The sequence below is a fragment of the Lissotriton helveticus genome, chromosome 10 (assembly GCF_964261635.1).
Source record: "Lissotriton helveticus chromosome 10, aLisHel1.1, whole genome shotgun sequence".
Lineage (NCBI taxonomy): Eukaryota > Metazoa > Chordata > Amphibia > Caudata > Salamandridae > Lissotriton > Lissotriton helveticus.
This window is the reverse complement of record NC_136071.1, coordinates 83,783,427-83,802,519: the sequence shown is the minus strand read 5'-3', so window position 1 is coordinate 83,802,519 and position 19,093 is coordinate 83,783,427. Positions and strand designations below refer to the sequence as shown.

Here is a 19,093-nt window from a genome sequence, read left to right as displayed (position 1 = left end):
TGGACCTTGGAGTATTACAGAGGGATGTATGACTATACGACGCATGGTATTACCACGCGTACCGTTACAACGCAGGTTTTTCAACGCAAGTCGTACATGTTTCTGTGATGAAGAGTACATCAGGTTGTAATAACTGGTCTGCAACGCCTGGACCTTGGAGTATTACAGAGGGATGTATGACTATACGACGCATGGTATTACCACGCGTACCGTTACAACGCAGGTTTTTCAACGCAAGTCGTTACAACGACTTGCGTTGGGGGGCGCTGGATAGTGAATAGGTTAATTTACTATTCCAGCTCCAGTCCCCGTGGATAGTAGGGAAGGTGTTGGATAGTAAATTAAACTATTCCCTATCCTAGAGTGCCCTCCCGCGAAAGTCGTTGTAACGACTTTCGTTCTAAAACATGCGTTGTTATGGTACCGCGTTGTTAGGGTTTCGTTGTAACAACGCGGTACCTTACAGAGCTAGAAATGATGAGGAAACCAGTAATGTAAAATGTTCCAGGGATGGATACAGGAAAATACTTTCCCTGGGGCAGGAAATCTGGTTATCTAGCCTATTCTTTAAGAGACGGTTTTCATAGAAAGCCAGTGATGTCACTTCCTGTAGAGATGGTTGATGGACAATGCAGTGATGTTACTTCACGTGGAGATGTATTCTGAGGAATACAGTTTGTTTATCTGGTTTATTTCTTTAAAGATGGTTTTGGCAGAAAACCAGTGATATCACTTCCTTTACTAGGAAATGCAATGATGTCACTTCCAGGGGAGATGGATGCTCTTTTTCAAACAGTGGGGCTATTAGCCTTTCTTAGTAAGGCCTCATCCCTGTTCAATCCAAGTGAGCAATTACTGGAAGACATTCCTGTTGTGGTAAGCCTTACAGTACTTCTGTGTAAGCTCCCTTCTTATCTTGTCTCTTCAGTGTTGGCATCGCCATGGCCTGCAGTCTGCTCCTGGGGATTGGAGACGGCTGTTTTAACACCCAGCTGTACAGTCTCTTGAGCTCTCTCTACACAGCCAACAGCACATCCGTCTTTACTCTCTTCAGACTCATACAAGTAAGTTTTCAGGCCTCATTGGATTAAAGAATTGCCTTCTCAGTGGAATGCACAGGATGCAAACATTATTTTTGGGAATGCTAGATTTCTGTCATTTGCTGCTGGCTTAGAATGTCAATTGCAGTTTCTAGTAACGAGGTTCACTCCAATAGCTGCAAACCTTCGCTTATTCACATGTCAGTTAACAACATCTCCAAGGCTTGTGTACTTTTGTTAATCCACACATTTCCTTGTTGATATCCAGATGTGTTCCTTGTTAGGCCCCATTCACAGCTAGACTTGTGTAAGGTGCTTCACATGATAAGCAACACCACAGGGATAGGAAATATTCTCGCTGAGAAAGAGCAATGCCAAGACATTGTTGCCTCCTGAAAGCCCCCCCCACACCCCTATTTCAAGCAAACATCCATGGGCGGGTAGGAACCACTAAAAATAAATACTTTGGCCATCATTTGAATGCCATCCTATCGTAGAATGGGACCGCCCGCCATTGGTCCGGGAGTTCTGGTGCTGCTCATAAATCACGGCTCCCAAATCCCATTAACAGCAGCTTTTCCGAACTCTTAAGGCGGGTGCCTTTCCTTTGTGAGAATGGGGACTCACGTAAACATCAAAGCTCGAGCATATGCAATTACAGCACACGTAGGCACTCCTGGGATGGATTTAAATCAGCTTTATTAGTGCAGACGCGTTTCAGCCTGTAGCCTTTATCAATGCACAAAGTTGATAGTCTTAACACACAGCGCACAGCATAACGTTCAAATAAACAGTGCTGTTCACTTATTGGTTAGTTCATATTGATGGTAATCAAAAGGGGACTGCAACAGTTATTCTCACAATCGTGGCTGCCATGTAAGTAGGGTGATGTATTTGCGATGTTAATTATATTTCAAATGTCACCTTTCATTTTCATGTCGAGTTCTTTCCTTCAAAAATAAAAGGACACAATTCCTTTTCCTTACTTGTCAGGCATGCCAATGTTGTTTGAAGTTCTTTGCGCTGTGTGTAAATAATCCCTCGCCAAGCCTCTGGTTATTTTGCCAAGATATAGTTCCGCAGGTAGCAGTACATTTCCTGCATTCCCCAAATTTGGATAATTTGCGATGCTCTCATCCAGGGCACAAGTCCTAAACAAGCATTGGAAATGCAATAGGTCTCGCAGCATTAGAGTTAGTGCTTTTAGAATTGTTTATGGTTTTTTTTGTAAATCTTTAGCATTTTTGTTTCCTGTAGCCAGTGCTAAAGAATTTTTTTAAAAAAGCCATAAACATTTCTAAAAGCTCTAACTCAAATGCTCCGAGACCTATTGCACTGTGTGAGGGTGAGGGGTTGAGGGTGAGTGAGGGTGAGTGAGGGGTTGAGGGTGGGTGAGTGAGGGGTTGAGGGTGGGTGAGGGGTTGAGGGTGAGTGAGAGTGAGTGAGGGTGAGTGAGGGTGAGTGAGGGTGAGTGAGGGTGAGTGAGGGTGAGTGAGGGTGAGTGAGGGTGAGTGAGGGTGAGTGTGAGGGTGAGTGAGAGTGAGGGTGAGGTATTGAGGGTGAGTGAGAGTGAGGGTGAGGTATTGAGGGTGAGTGAGGGTAGAGGGTGAGAGAGGGTGAGGGTGAGTGAGTGTGAGGTGTTGAGGGTGAGTGAGGGTGAGGCGTTGAGGGTGAGTGAGGGTGAGTGAGGGTGAGGTGTTGAAGGTGAGTGAGGGTGAGGGTGGGTGAGGGAGGGTGAGGGGTTTAAAATGTTACTCAACAAGTGATTAAATTGCATCCTAAAGTACGTAACAGCTTTTTACTAACAGAGCCCCTTCTATCACTCAGAGTAAAATATTTATTGAAAAGTTGCAATTTGCACTTAGCACAAAAAAGTCTATGTGCACACTTATAATAAAAGGTGCCCCTCTTTTATTATGTGCATTCCGGTGATGATAAGGTTTTTGTTTTAAGCACAGCAGTGAACTGAAAGAATTTGCTGCAGTGGTGTGTTTACCAAAACATATGGTAATAGCATGCGAGATAGTTTGTTTAAACGCTGTCTCCAAATATTTGTAGGTGAAAGGTATAAATCCATACAGGGCCTGCCTAGCATTCCATCCTTTTGAAGTAGACAAACAAGAACCACGGCGTTGGCTAACAAGCCAGTATATAAGTAAAAAGCGCTTGTGTTTTTTTGCAGTGCTGTAACAATGGAAACGATTATTCCACATTACATTCGTACAGAATTCCACCCTAACAATTGTCAAGCAAAAGCTTAGATTATGGAGTGGCGTGTGTAAAATCATCTGTAATCAGGCTTATTACAATACGGAAGTTAAGCTCTTTCTTTCGAAAATGTAGCCTACTTTAAAGCTGTTAAAAATACACCATGGATTATTCCACTGCAAAACATTTAAGAAATAGTCAGCAGGAGTTTCCCCCTGGGTTTCTGTTAAGCGCCACAGACGGTGTCAACATGGTTTCTATCCTTAATTAAAAGGACTGATCTATTCTGGCCAGTTGGTTCTGTTTGCACAATTTCTCAATATCTCCCGATCTCCAAACTTCACAGCAATCTTAAAAGTCTTCATGCGAATTAAAATAAAAAAAGTGCCAACGTAAATCAAACAAGACAGCTTCCCCGATAAGAGCCCAAATTGTAGTTTTGCTTCTCTCTTGACAAACGCTGTACTGCAATCTCGTCATTTCAAAGAAGTAATATAAAGAGGCTCGAGAAACTATTAATTCCCAGAAATCATTGCAGCACTGTAGCGCGCTGAAATAATAGCCTAGGAAGCGCAAGAGGTGGTGGGTTGGATGGAATGGACATAACTGCTAATCCGAGTTTGAGGGTGGAGATGAGAGCGACCAGTGCTTAAAGGTGGGCGAGCTGACCTTTGACCCCATAAGAGGCTCCGTCCGTGGTGGCGGGCACACGCCCAGTCGCCCACAGTCGTCATTAGTTTACACACAGCAGCTCCCTAATTTCACTCCTCCGTAGTTAGGTAGGTGTCAATCAAAGACTCTGTGTGCTTTGGGGTGCCCCCGCGCCCTTAACAGGGGTCCCATCTGTTTGTACAGTGGGCATGGAGCGAATAGGTCGGCTCGAGCCCCCTCCAGTCTCCAAACAAACTTCCAGGGCCTGCGTGGGCTTGTGTTTGGAAACAGTGTTGATGTCATTATCGAAGGGACCATCAGGGGGCAGCTGTGACCAGACATGAGAGCGGCTTCAGAAAGCGAGGAGGAAATCCGCGAAAAGAGGCCGAGAAATACAGCAGCGCATAACGGAGCAGGGATAGCGAAACAGAAGTACACACCCGACTTCACAGGGGAGGAGACGGCGGGAGGGACGCGAAAAGCGCACATTTCAAAGGAGACCGCAGAGCAAGTAGCAACGCCACATGTGGGGAACGGCGACGACAGTCTATTATTAATGTGTTTAATATCTAAATAAATGAAAGGTCAATGATTAAAGAAGATTTTGAAAAAGTAGGACGTTAAAAGGAAGAGTGTTTTTTTGTGTGAGCTAAAGTTACAAGCCGTTTGGACTCGGGGAACGTTTTGTGACCGTTGATTTACCTTTTTAAACAAAGCTCGGAATTCTAAGGCTGGATTCGTTGTTATCAATGATGACTAATGTTATGACGGGCACAATGTACACTCTATATTAGAAATCGAATGTGCCATAATACGAGAATACACCGCTTAAGGGGTACCTACAAGACACACCATAATGCCATAAACCAAGCTCTCGGCATTGTGTGGCGGGAGGGGGCGGGGGGAACGTCGAGGGCAGGCAGGATGACTCAGGGGAGGGGGCGGAGCGGGGCAGAGCGGCATGTGGGTGTGAAGCAGCCGGGGCCTTTGAAGTGAAGCTAAGCTTCACTTCAAAGGTGTCGGAGGAATGCGGGCGGCTGTGCACGCGCTTTTAAGCTCAATGCACATGCGCATTGAGCTTAAAAGTCACGGGCACTGCAAGGAATCGCCACGATTCCTTGCAAGTTAGATAAAGAGTCGATGAGCCCCTATAGTCTCGCTTGCTCGATGCGCATGCGCATCGACAGGCGAGACCTAAAAAAGAAGTGGGGGGAAGCGGTCACCGGAAGTGACGTCATGACAGGAAGTGACGTCACGAAACGGGGCTCCGATCTCGACCCAGAGAGGCCAAAAAGGTGAAGTCCAGCTGTTTGGGAGGGGGGACGGCGTCCACCCTGTAAAATAAGTGGGGGGACGCCGTTCACCCGCGTGGGACACCGACTCGAGCCCTGCTCATCGACGGAAAACTCTTTCAGAGGCGGTTCTGGTGCTGCTCATAAATTACGTCTCCCAAATCCCATTAACAGCAGCTTTTCCGAAGTCTTAAGGCGGGTGCCTTTCCTTCGTGAGAATGGGGACTCACGTAATCATCAAAGCTCCAGCATATGCAATTACAGCACACGTAGGCACTCCTGGGATGGATTTAAATCATATTTATTAGTGCAGACGCGTTTCAGCCTGTAGCCTTTATCAATGCACAAAGTTGATAGTCTTAACACACAGCGCACAGCATAACGTTTAAATAAACAGTGCTGTTTACTTATTGGTCAGTTCATATTGATGGTAATCAAAAGGGGACTGCAAAAGTTATTCTCACAATTGTGGCTGCCATGTAAGTAGGGTGATGAATTTGCGATGTTAATTATATTTCAAATGTTACCTTTCATTTTCATGTCGAGTTCTTTCTTTCAAAAATAAAAGGACACAATTCCTTTTCCTTACTTGTCAGGCATGCCAATGTTGTTTGCAGTTCTTTGCGCTGTGTGTAAATAATCCCTCGCCAAGCCTCTGGTTATTTTGTCAAGATATAGTTCCGCAGGTAGTAGTACATTTCTTGCATTTGCCACCCAGTGGCAAAGAGAATACCTACTAGTGACCATTGACGTTGTATCGCTTTATACGTCAATAGACCATGATATAGGTCTGCAAGCGATAACATATTTTTTAAAACAAAAACCAGTAGAGCAACTGCAACACTGTTATGGTCCTAGACATGATTGAGATGTGCCTAAGAAACAATATTTTCTTATTCAATAAGGAACTATATTCCCAAAGTTGTGGCACCGCCATGGGAATTTCCTTCTCTCCAAGCTATGCCAAGCTAGTAATGGGTTGGTGGGTGTTAGACGGACCGGGAGGGTCGGCCGAGGATAAGGGGAGAGGTCTCCGGGGAGAGCCGTCTCCAGCAATCGTACAGACAAATAACTTCCCCCCCACTGATGTACACCACACAAGGATAAGGTTCAATGTTACTTTATAAGCAATTCTTTAAGTACGGTGAGGTGGTACAAGGAGGTCTGGACTCCGGGGTCCCCTCTATTCTAGTCTCTTGGTTGGGTAAGGGGGTAGCGGGACAGTCTCGTTACCACTCTGGGGGATATGGTGGTAGATGAATTAGCTCACAATCCTCGAGCTCGGCGTTCTAGATGATCGGGCCGCGGCGGAGCCAGCAGGTCCCGGGATGGTTGAAGGTAGCGACGGTCCGCGGCGGAGCCAGCAGGTCCCGATGAAGATGGGTGCAGAGAGCCGCGGCAGCGCCAGCAGGCAGGTCGGTAGTTTGCAAGGCAGGGCTACGGCAGCGCCAGTAGTCCTGTCAAGGATGAGTTCTTCACTGCGTCTCTCGACTCCAGGATACAACTGCCTTCCTGTTCTGGAGCTGCGCCAGTTATAGGTCTGGCGCCCTTTGATGTCCGGACCCTCGCACTGGGAGGTCGGGAGGTCCGGGATGAGGGAGTCCAGACACCCAGCAGGGGGGTGGAGCCAGCGCCTGGGGGAGCTGGGGGCGATCGGCACCTGGCGGGGGAGAGCCATCGACACCTCTTTCTCCCATTGACCTGCCAAGTAGTCCGCTCACCTCCTGGGTGGATGGTGGTGCCGGGATGTCGGAGCCTGGCCAGGCCCAGGGTTTAGGGTTGATCGGAGGCCACGCGGCCTCGTGGTGCCGTGTCCAAGATGGCGCCCAGGCCGGGCGAGAGGGCCGGTAGGGAATCGGGCCCACGATGTGGAGATGTTCAGGGGCAGGGGCCCTATAGGAGACGGGAAACGGGTTGTTGTTGCGTGTAACACCTGAGGAGCGGGGCTCGGGCCTGGTCGTGCGGGGAGGGAGCAAGCCTTACACGTGGCCTGTCCAACAGTGGGAAAAAACCATAGCTTGGAGAGAAGAGAATGACCATCACGTAGCCAAAGTAGCCCTTTGGCTACGATTTATAGACGATCTCTTTCTCCTTTGGAACGGGACTGAAGAGGAATTCATGACCTACCTGGAGGTACTGAATGACAACAACATCGGTCTGAAATTCACTCACAGTAGAAGTGCAAAGGAAATTGTTTTTCTGGACACTAAAGTGTATGTAGCGTCAGATAAAATTTAAACCACTGTATATAGGAAGAGCACGGCCACCAACAGTGTGTTACACGGTAAGAGTTTCCACCCTGAAAGTGTCAAGAAAAACATTCCTTATGGAGAGTACATTAGAATGAAAAGGAACTGCTCCAATACAAAAAAATGAACATAAAGTTCCAGGAGACAAAACAACGTTTTCTCAAAAGAGGATATCAATACAATGACATCGAACGTGGAGATAAAAAAGCAAGAACAGTCACAAGAGCGGAAACGTTAATAAAGACGGAGAAACAAAAGTGAAGAAAATCAAACAAAGGAGCCAATAAGGATGGTAATGACCTACAGTAAGGAAAGCTCCAAAATCCGACACTCCTTAAAGAAATATTGGAACATTTTAGCAAAAGACCCGGATATTGGAAAACAATTGGGGAATTGGCCACAAATATCATTGCAGGAAAGCCCCGTCATTGTCAGACAAACTGGTGAATAGTCATTTTACAAATAAACCTCCAGAAACTTGGTTACAAGGACTGCAGAAAGGTTTCACCAAATGCAGCCAATGTAAAGTCTGCAAAACTGGCAGAAACATGAAAACCATCCTAGACCCAAGAGGAAAGGTTGTTAACACCAATGACACCATCACGTGCAATTGATGGTGTGTTGGTGTATTGTTTGGAATGCCAATGCAGAAAATGTTATATCGGAAGCACAATCTGCCCGTTAAAAAAGAGAATTCTGGAACACACCAGGGCCATCCAGAACAGAGATCTAACGTATGCCATGTCAAAACACATGTTAACCCATGAAGGGAAAACATGGAAAGATATGAACTATTTTGGATTAGAGGCGGTACCTGTACATGAAAGAGGGGGAAATCGAACCCTCAAACTGCGAAGATTAGAATCAAAGCTAATCATTAGATTTAAGACCAAGTTCCCCATAGGATTAAATGGGGACGAAGAAATGTATGTTCATTTGTGAAAGAAAAATGATGGAAAAAGTTGTGAAATGCACAAAGAAAATGAAGCACATTCAAGGGGGAAGAAGTTGTGAAAAAATCGGAGTAGGGTAAGAACGGAGGCACTGAGCCGTAATTAATAGCTTGAAATACAGGCACTGAGGCAAGACAAAACATCCAATTGAACATAGAGAGGCTATAAAGAAGACGCACTAGTCGGTGTATAGATGCAAAGAACACTCTAAAGGAAAAAGATGTACATCATGTGGTTTAATTAATCTCACTGAGAGGATTAATACAGGAGAGAACCAAAAAATGTTACTGCTTGGTCCACAAAAAGATTACCCATAAATCTCTGAAATTCAGGAAAACCCCAAGAAAGACTGACTGTCAGGCTGACAATAGCGTGTGAAACAAATAAAGTTTGAATGCACAAATTGGGTGAAAAAGTGAAAAAAATAAATTTAAAAAAACTTTGGACTACCAAACCCAGAATGCACCATAATGTGTCTATTGGGCAGTAGGAATAAAATACAGAAACTGTGAAGGGACTAATGTTTTGTTGCACCGTGATCAAGCCCAGCAGGGTGAAACGCGTAGGTGAAGGGGCATAATGGCTATGCTCATGTAAAAATAAACCGTGAAATTCTAAATCAATCTGGGAGAGTGCTGCGTTTTGTATTTTGGTGAAATATTGGACACAAGGCTTGTCCAGCCTCGTCACGCGCACCAGCTGTGCAAAGTGCGCCCTTCGTGTGGTATTTTAATATATAAAAATAAAAAAGTTGCTATCCTGCTAGACTCCTGTGAGACTCATGGCACTCCTACGGGATTGCGATTGATGAAAAGCAAAAAACAAAATGCTCGTCGGTGTTTAGGTATTTATAATATTTGACATGCTGCCCCCCTCCCTGAGTCAGAGATGGGCTCCGGGGACCCCATATCCTGGAGCCAAATTAATTAAAAGGGGCAGGGGACGTGCAGCTCCCTCCCTGAGTCTTAACATGCCCCGGGGACCCCATCTCATGGGGCTGAAAATATATTAATAGAGGATGGAATGCAGATGCCCCCATAACCTCTGTCTCCTCACTTTCCACACCCCTTTGGAGCAGGAGTCAAGTTTCGCACGACGTGCCCCTTGGCAAAGGTGGGTGAGGGCATTCCCTTCATGGGACTCCCAGCAGAAGAGGCAAGTCCATCCTATTCCAGCTCTGATAGTGAATAAGACTACAAGCCCCGTTTACCTTCTGCATATAACAATGAGCTGCTCCTGGTTCCTTGGAGGCCAGGTGTCATACGGTTCTATTGGTTAAGTAGCTAGGAGAGTACTTTTTGTGAAACAGTGTTATAACACGGGAGGGTGCACCCCCTCGTGAGTTCCTCTCAGCCCTTCAAGAAGCGAGAAACTGATCTCACTTCGTTAGTGTAAGAAGTCGTACGTGGAGTGCCAGGGGTCACAAGAAATATATCTGCAGAAGTGCCTCTGTGTAGATAGAAGAGTGACAGTGGAGAGGGTTAAGAGATGTGGCAATGGATCTAGCAGCAAGGTGAGCTTGGCTCACGCTATCAGCCTGATTATTAGAATAAACAGATATTATGTAGGCACAGACCAGGTTCATATTTAGTTCATCCTGTACAGTGCACACTTCCCTGCATACCTTTGCCATAGAACCAGGAACAAGCTCTGGTCTACCTATGTTTGTCTAAGCGGTGATACCTGTTGTCCATAAAACCTCTTGGACAAGAGTTGGTGTTATGTTATGTTATGTTATGTTAGGGCTATTTGTATTGCGCACGGCTGCTCCAGCGAAGGAGCGTCCCGGCGCACCGACAAGGTGGCGAACACAACACAACAGAAAACAGAAAATATTATTTAAAAATGGGGGTATGGATTTTAACATAACTCAGAGAACAGAAGGAAAGCAAGTCGCCAAGGGTCCGGAGTTTCAAGGGGAGAGCGTTCCAGAGCGCGGCTGCCCGCACCCTAAAAGAGCGACCCCCCGCCCGACTGAGTTTGAACCGAGGGGCTGCCGCTAGTTCTTGGTCCAACGAACGCAAAGTGCGGCCCGGGATGTAAGAGCACAAAAGTTGGCACAGTAAGGGAGGCGGTAGGCCCTTCAGAATCTTGAAAGATATGCACAGTACTTTAAAATGGATCCGCTGCCTAACGGGTAACCAATGCAAGGCTCGCAAGGTTGGACCGGCCGAGCAAAACCTAGGAAGACCTACGATTGCTCTGGCCGCTGCGTTCTGCACTCTTTGAAGTCGGGTTAGCTCGGCCTGGTTTAACCCTATGAAAAGGGAGCTGGCATAGTCCAGCCGAGCCAAAACCGTTGCTTGTACCACAAGTTGACGGGTTGCGGCATCAAAATATTTAAGGGCAGGTCGCAGATTGCGCAAGATGCCAAAGCAGCACGCCGCCGTCCTTTTAGTGTGACCAACAAAGTTGAGGGAAGGGTCCAGCCAGACACCAAGATTTTTGATCTCCGCAACCGGAGTGGGGGTGGGACCCAACTCAGGGGGCCACCAGGTATCTCCCCAAAGGTCCGTCCGCTTCCCAAAGACCATCACCTCCGTTTTTTTGGCGTTAAGTTGGAGACAGTTGGACGTCATCCAACCAGCCACCGCCCTAAGTCCTTCTCTGAATCTTGGGGCATCCACCCCAGAGTCCCCGCTGATCGTGACCGCTAGCTGGGTATCATCTGCGTATGACACCATGGTCATACCACAGAGCTTCACCACCTCAGCCAGCGGCCTCACGTAGATGTTAAACAACGTGGGACTCAGCGAGGAACCCTGCGGAACCCCAAGAGACAGAGGATGACATTTGGACTGATAGGGCGGGGACGCCACACAGAAGGAACGATCCCTGAGAAACGAACGAAACCACTGGTGTGCAGTGCCAGTCACCCCTATCTCCTCCAGCCGCTGCAGGAGAATTTAATGGGAGACCGTGTCAAAGGCGGCGCTTAGGTCTAACAAAACAAGCGCCGCCGTTTGACCTGCATCCAGAACTGCCCGCAGGTGCTCGACCATAAATAACAATGCTGTCTCCGTACTGTGGCCGGCCCGAAAACCATTCTGGGTGTCGTCCAGAATGTTGGCACGCGACAGATGATCAGTGAGGGCGGTGTTAACATGCACCTCCGCGAGTTTGGCTGGCCACGGGAGAAGCGAAATCGGGCGGTAGTTCTCCGATTTTAAGGGGTCGAGAGATGGTTTTTTCAAAATGGGCATAACTACCGCATGCTTCCATTTCAAAGGCACCTGGCCAGATGATAGCGACATGTTGGTGTCATGCACAACTTCAGTGTGGAACCCGAAACAAGTCTTGAGCCCTATGTGAAGGTTCTGATGGATTCGCCAGGCATTAAAGGGACAGGCAAATGAAAATGTTGATCCCCTTAGCTGCCTGCTTCTCTTGAGGTCACCAGACACAATTCAGTAACTTATTTTGAAAGTTGAAGAGGCTCTTCCAAGTATCAAAATGGATGTAGTACATTGCACATAACGGTTTGCTTTAGCAAACTAAGGGGCCCATTAGGATGGCGGGCGGATCGCCCCTGCCAGGCCGGCGGTAGCCACCGCCGGGCTGGCGGGGGCCATCCGTGCCGGAACGCCCCCGCCATATCAACATGGCTGGGGGGTACGCGGTGGACGGAAAGACCGTCCGCTGCTTTTCCGCCCCAGTCGCCTTACGATCGGGGCGGAAAAGGGTTCTATATGGTGGTGGTCTATCAGACACCGCCAGCCATATTACAATGGACATTTTCCAATGCCTTTCCGTGGCGGCAATGCCACCACAGAAAGGCATGCGGAGTCTACCTGCGGGGGCCCGTTGCGGGTCCCCAGGGACTCCGGGGGTGGGTGAGGGGTGCACATGGGGGTACCTATGGTACCCCCCTGCATTTCAAAGAACAGCGTGGCAGGCACCGCGCGGTTCCTGTCACTTTGTGCTGTGAAATGCACAACATGTATTTTTACCATTGCGGTGAGCAGTGCTTTCAGCACCGACCTCTGCAATGTTAAAAATAGAGGATGCGCCCGCCACTTTGGCGGGCGCATCCTAATTTACCCCACGTGACCCCCGCCCTTATGGCGGGCAGTCCCTTGTACCATGAGGATGGCAGGCGGGCAAAGTCCACCCGCCATCCTAATGGGGGCCTCAGTGTTTTTCAGAATTAAGAGGTTAGCAAATGCAAAAGGGTTTAGTACATCAGGCGTGGAGTTTGTTAATTATGGTTGTACTGTGAGTTCTATAAAAATCTTTGGCAGACTGAAGAACCTGGGGGGCTGGCTCTTTTTTTATAGTCTTCTAAACTGCTCAATTGTAGGCACGTAGGATGAGAAAACCTCCTCTGCCTGATGGTTGAGATCTCCCTAAGATGAAGGATAGGGGAAAGTTATAATAATGATTAAACTTGAAACAAATTTGTAAAAATAATTTTATGCGAAATATTGATGAAAATTCATGTTATATATTTATTTTAATTGTAGAATAAAATACAACAAATGCTACAATAGTGTTATTGCAATGTGAATATACCATGTCAATATTTTAAATATTATGAATTAAAAGACATTTTCCCAAGTTTAGATTACTTAAAACAGTTCCTACAGAGACAAAAATGTTTTTTTTATATATTTTTACCACGTACTAAAAAGGAGTGTGCATGAATACATAATTTACATTATTTACAAGTAATGTATTTATATTTTAATAAAAATAATGTTCCCTGAATGTTTAAACTAAAACAATTATTAAAACATTTTAAAATAAAATAAGATATATGATTTATTTTTAGATATTGTTTTCAACATTGAGTTGAAATTGCATACATTTTTAACTAGTTTAAATTATTTAATTTAATATTTCGTATGGGATTTTATTTTATGTCCCTGCCTCCATTATTTTCAAAGGGATGGTGTTATAATACCAGTGGTTGGCAATGTGTGGTGCTGGACTTACTCCAGTATAGTTTGTGAATAGCAATGGACTTACATGTTTGTGCATGTCCCTCCTGTAGCCCCATCATACTCATCTTTAGTAGTAAGTATTCCCTATTTTCCAGCTCTTCCCCTCTGTCCCCGCCACTCTTACTACTAAAAGGTATACTTATGTGTGCGGAAACTCTGCAGTCAGGCTGGAGATCTCTGTACAGAAGAAAATAGGAGAGCCGGAAGTGGAACCTCTGATCATAGGTTCAGAAATAGCATTTTGTAGTATGTTAACAGTACCATTCTAGTACTACTAAATGTACTACAAAATGCAGTTTGTTCTAGGTTTATTACTCTTCATTATTGGTTATTTTATTTGATATCCTCTACTATTCATATAGAACCATGTTTTTATTATGGTTGGATATTATTATTATTATTTACTTCTGCCTATCTGCTTCTAGTGCCTCTAGACTTTATGTACCCTTCATTTGGCATGTAGTTCATGTATTTGTTTCACTGACCTAAACCAATAAAAATGGCTTGAAAAGAAAAATTACCTCCAGCATGATTGGAATTTTCCCTCAATATGGTTTCCTACACCATGAAAGGAGCCACATTGAGGGAATAACTCCCTGATGGAAGTTCCCCCATTACCATGTGTCACGGTGGAATTATCGTAAAAGGATCTCCATACTTGGATTGCACCTTGACTGTGTGGGTACATTGCTAATAAGTACCCTCATGTCTGATGCACCATAAGGCAGAGCAGTTGGAAGCTTCTGCATGGAGTCGGCAGCCTTTGGTCACCCTCACGCAGGCAGGTGGAATACGTGGAAGAGTGGGCTGGACTTGTGACAGAAGTCCTTTTTCTATGTTTCTAAAAGAGGTCCATTCTCTCATTCTTGTGAATTAGCACACATTTTCAGGGTTGAGTTTCCCTCATTTGAACTTCATGTTCGTGGCCGCTGACATTTTTCCTGTGCACTATTACTTTCTGTTGCCTACTTGTGCTACCTCTTGTTTTATCCATTCGCAAGATATACATGGCTTTCCCAAACATCTGCAAGTTTATCTTCAGATATCTTCATGTGTTTATGAAGAACTTATAAGTTTACTTTTATTGAGAGACATGTTTATTCTTATAGCAAATTATCCTTTGATGAAGTGGGCCTATTAATATCTTTCTTTTATATCATATTTTTCATGGTAATTTCTCATAACATATAGTTTAGGATATACTCACTAAAATAAATGACATCTGGGCAATTGTTCTTTAGATCACATACCATTTGTTCTCACTAAATACAGAATTAAGGAGATGTTGAAGATAAACGAGACCTGTAATTTTTTTGGCTTAGATGCTAGGATCTATGGATGAGTTTAATGTCAGGCTACAAAGATACACACTGATTTAAAATATTGTAATATTCCCAAAATAGACAAAATGTGAATCCAGCATGTTGGGTGATATCACAGGGCTTATTGTGAAGCATGTATATGTCCTCTGAGAGAGTCAAGCACTGCATAGTATGGTTTATGCTCTGTGTGGTGGCTTCACCACTGCCTCTGCTCCTTTTGATTGAATTTAACGACAAAACCTAAATTGAACTTTCATCCTGTGCCTTCTTTCCCACAGTCCCTCTCGGCGGCGGTGGCCTTTCTCTACAGTGGGTCTCTTATACTTCCCTGGCAGCTCTTCATCATGACTTTAGCGTGTTTCCTGGGCACACTGGCATTGTTTCACGTGGAGAAGACAGAACTTTGCCTGCTTGGGTTTTGGGACATTTGATTTCTACTGCATGACTACCTATTGCTGTGCAAGGGAAGGACCAAGTGACACGTGCTGGGAAGATTACACACTTGTGTGGCTCGAACTCAGCCTCTAAGTCAAGTGTTTGCCTGTGACCTCCACATCCCTCAAAATAAAACAACAGAACAACTTCAGCACTCCACTGGAGGCTTCACAACTCCCCATAGCGTGTATAAGGGGATACACAGTTTTACGAGTGCCACATTTGCAAAACAAATAATAATAATTTGAGTTCTCCTGAGTTGTGTTGTGAGAGGTGGTGCCACATTTCTACGTGGTTGAGTATTACATGTGTGTTTGGTCCTGTGACCTGTATTTGTTTCAAACAGAGGTTATTTTGTTCTGTCCATAATGACCACCTTATGTTTGTCCAATGTTTGTGTGTGTTGGTGTGTGTGTATGTGTACCCCTTGTGTTTGTGCTTAGGTGTGTGTCGAGGACACCACCTTTATCAAGTGTATGGGTCGCCCTGCTCCAATGTCTGTGTTTGTGTCTCAGGTCCCAGTGTCTGTATCTTTCAGGCACAGTGTCTCTACCTCCTAGTCCCAGATCATGTGTCAACCAGATTCCACTATATGTGTCTCTCGGACTGTTGCCTATATGCATTAGTACAAGTGCCTGTGTATCCTGGTGCCTAAATCTCCAATTGTCTTTGTTGCTGAGTCAGTGCACGAAGAGAACCTAAAAGTAGCATCTATCTCTCAATCCTAGTGCCTATTGCGTCCAAGCCACTTATCATAGGTGATTCTTCCTCCTTATGGTCTTGACGATGGAGGCCTAGTTCTCTGAGGGATGTTCCAACTTCGTATCCTCTGCCTTTGATCAATTTAGTATAAAATTCTGATGATCATTTGACTTGTTCTACTTAATTTACAAAATTGTCTGCGGGCTGTATTTTCTATCTTAAGTTATTGGGTAAAGCCTGTTCCTTTACTCCCATTGAAGGTGCAATTTACAGTAATCAGTGCAATAGCTGGCTCGCGACTGGACTATAACGCATTCAATATATGTCTGTACCCAAATACCTGCTTCATAAACTGCAGATAATTCACAATTATGTCACACCTCCCTGGTAGGGCGCTTGTCTCTGAACAGACTAAGTGCTTTCATCAGATTCCAATTGCAAAGAGGGTTCAATTTAAAATTCTGTCTATATACACCATAATGAAGTCTATGGTAAACGCCCTAGTTTTATTCACAGATTCATTTTGGTCTATCATCCTTCCCGCTCCTTCAGGCCTTTAGTAGTTTCCAAAACATATACATCTGAGATGGTGATTGCTCTTGATCAAATGGAATTCTTTGCTGGGCCAGCTGCAGACTTTCACCAATAATTTTGCCTTTAGCAAGGCTTACTCTGATATGTTACCTGGTCTTCTGGTTACTAGTCAAGCTGCCTTATGGTTCATCTTCAGGACGTCCTTTTTAGGGAGATGCACTTTTCATAAAATTACCAAATAATAACAATAACAACAACAGCAACAACAATAACAACAATAACAGAGGTCTCAATAATAATAGTAATGGTCACAGCAACATCAACAACAAAACTGCAGCAACAGCAATAACAATAATAATAATAACAACAACAGCAACAACAACAAAACCGCAGCAACAACAGTAACAATAATAATAATAATAATACCAACTGCAACAACAAAACTGCAGCAACAACAGTAACAATAATAATAATAACAGCAACAAGAAACAAGCATTTGCAATGCAATAGGTCTCGCATTAGGAAAGTGTGAGCTATTGGTATTGTAAATGACACATTTTTTAAATATGTGTTGGCTTTGAAAATATTTAAGGTAATAGAATTGTTATTCACAAAGCCAATAGCTTACACTTTCCTAATGCAAGTCATATTTGCTATGGCAATGCTTGTTGGTAGCAAGCAAGGACAGTGCTGTTGTGGTGCTGAGTGTTGATGTGGTTGGGCTGAGTGATGTGGTGGTGTCCCCGAGTGATGTGGTGGTGTCCCCGAGTGATGAGTTGGTGTCCCAGAGTGATGTGGTGGTGTCCCCGAGTGATGTGGTGGTGTCCCCGAGTGATGTGGTGGTGTCCCCAGAGTGATGTGGTGGTGGCCCCAGAGTGATGTGGTGGTGCCCACGAGTGATGTGGTGGTGCCCCGAGTGATGTGGTGGTGCCCCCGAGTGATGTGGTGGTGTCCCCGAGTGATGTGGTGGTGTCCCCGAGTGATGTGGTGGTGTCCACGAGTGATGTGGTGGTGTCCACGAGTGATGTGGTGGTGTCCACGAGTGATGTGGTGGTGCTCCTGAGTGATGTGGTGGTGCCCCTGAGTGATGTGGTGGTGCCCCTGAGTGATGTAGTGGTGCCCCTGAGTGATGTGGTGGTGCCCCTGGGTGATGTGGTGGTGTTCCTGAGTGATGGAGGGTGGAGTTGGAGGGTGGAGTTGGAGGGTTGAGGGTGGAGTTGGAGGGTGGAGTTGGAAGTTGGAGGGGGGAGTTGGAAGTTGGAGGGGGGAGTTGGAAGTTGGAGGGGGGAGTTGGAAGTTGGAGGGGGGAGTTGAAATTTGGAGGGGGAGTGGAAGTTGGAGGGGGGAGTGGAAGTTGGAGGGGGGAGTGGAAGTTGGAGGGGGGAGTTGGAGGGTGGAGGGGGGAGTTGGAGGGTGGAGTTGGAGTTGGAGGGTGGAGTTGGATTCAGTAAAACAAAAAATAAAAAAACACGTCTAACACGAAGAAGCTTAATTAGTGGTGTGCCACGATTTCTGTACGCAGTTTATGGCAAGCACATGGGTCTGCAAGGGGCATCGGGGGATACAACAGGACGGAGAATCCTCTTGTCCATTTAAAAAAGTGCTTGATCTGCAAGTAAAACGAAATGTAATCCCTTTACTCGTACACAACAGAAAGTCCATGTGAAGTTGTGCCCGCATTTAGAGCACTTCCATAATGGGTTCATGGTCTTCCCTGGTCATTCACCTGTTCTTTACATTTTAAGAAAAGTTAGCAATGTCCTATAAAAGAGCAGCTATCTAATGACAAAAGGGACTGGGTGTCGCTGGGGATGTTTCTAGCCAAACGTAACATTGCGCGACTGTCGGGGGTTACAACAACACCGACACTCCAGACGGGCCGAAAGATATGGACTGGTGTATGGTGGCCGAGAAGGTGGGTTATGAAAGTAGGGGCTGCCCCAAAAAGTGGGATCAAATCTGGGGTAAAGGGAATGTAAGTAGGGGGAGCCCATGTATACCCTCTAGATCCCGGGGGATCTAGAGATTGTTCAAATTCACGGGAGAGGGCGTTCATGGAGGTGGCTGGTGGGGAATGGAAAATGGCCACTACAACGCAGCCGTTTCCACGAAAGGCTTTACCACGTATGCATTAGAACGCATGCGTGGTTACCACGGAAGCCTTTACCACGCATACCTTTACTATGAGATGCGTAGTAAAGGCATGTGTGGTAAAGGAAAAAATATTTTAATAGGGGGCATACCCAATAAAAAAAAGTGTGAGTAAAAAGGGGGGTTGGGGGATCCCCCCCAAAAAAGAAATTACGAAGCAAAATGAAGACAACCAGCATAGTTACAGAGGAAACGGAAAAAAACTTCCGCTTCCTCTTTACGACGTAGAACGTCATCAAGGAAGATGAAGGCGAAGAAACAACGACGTGAAGAGGTAAGGGGAATTAAAAAATTAAAAAATATTGAGGGTTAAGGGCAGGGGTAAATAGTTGAAGGTTTGTGGGCTGGGGGACACGTAAGGGTACAGGGGAGGGGTATAACCTTTCCCAAGAATATGCCCTTACCATACATAAATTAACAACGAAAATCGTTGTTAATCTATGCATGGTAAAGGAATATTCGTGGGCAAGGTTATGCGTAAAAAAAGAATTCCGTTGTAAAGCATGCGTGGTAAAGGCATGCATTGCAACGGAATTCGTAGTAACGACATATAACCATTTGAGTAAAGAAAGGGAGATGCATTATATCTGGGTGAACAAACATATTCAAAAGC

General features: G+C 45.4%; 1 protein-coding gene across 1 annotated transcript in view; it reads left to right on the top strand.

The window, feature by feature from the left end:
* The window catches only part of LOC144785054 (UNC93-like protein MFSD11), a 180,508-nt gene extending 165,223 nt beyond the window's left edge, over nucleotides 1–15,285 (top strand). Inside the window, exons 13-14 of the mRNA XM_078664169.1 lie at nucleotides 929–1,064; nucleotides 14,937–15,285. Of these exons, the coding sequence (XP_078520295.1) occupies nucleotides 929–1,064; nucleotides 14,937–15,089 (289 nt within the window). The 3' untranslated portion in view covers nucleotides 15,090–15,285. The remainder of the gene's footprint in view (nucleotides 1–928; nucleotides 1,065–14,936) is intronic.
* The last annotated feature ends 3,808 nt before the right edge of the window (nucleotides 15,286–19,093 follow it).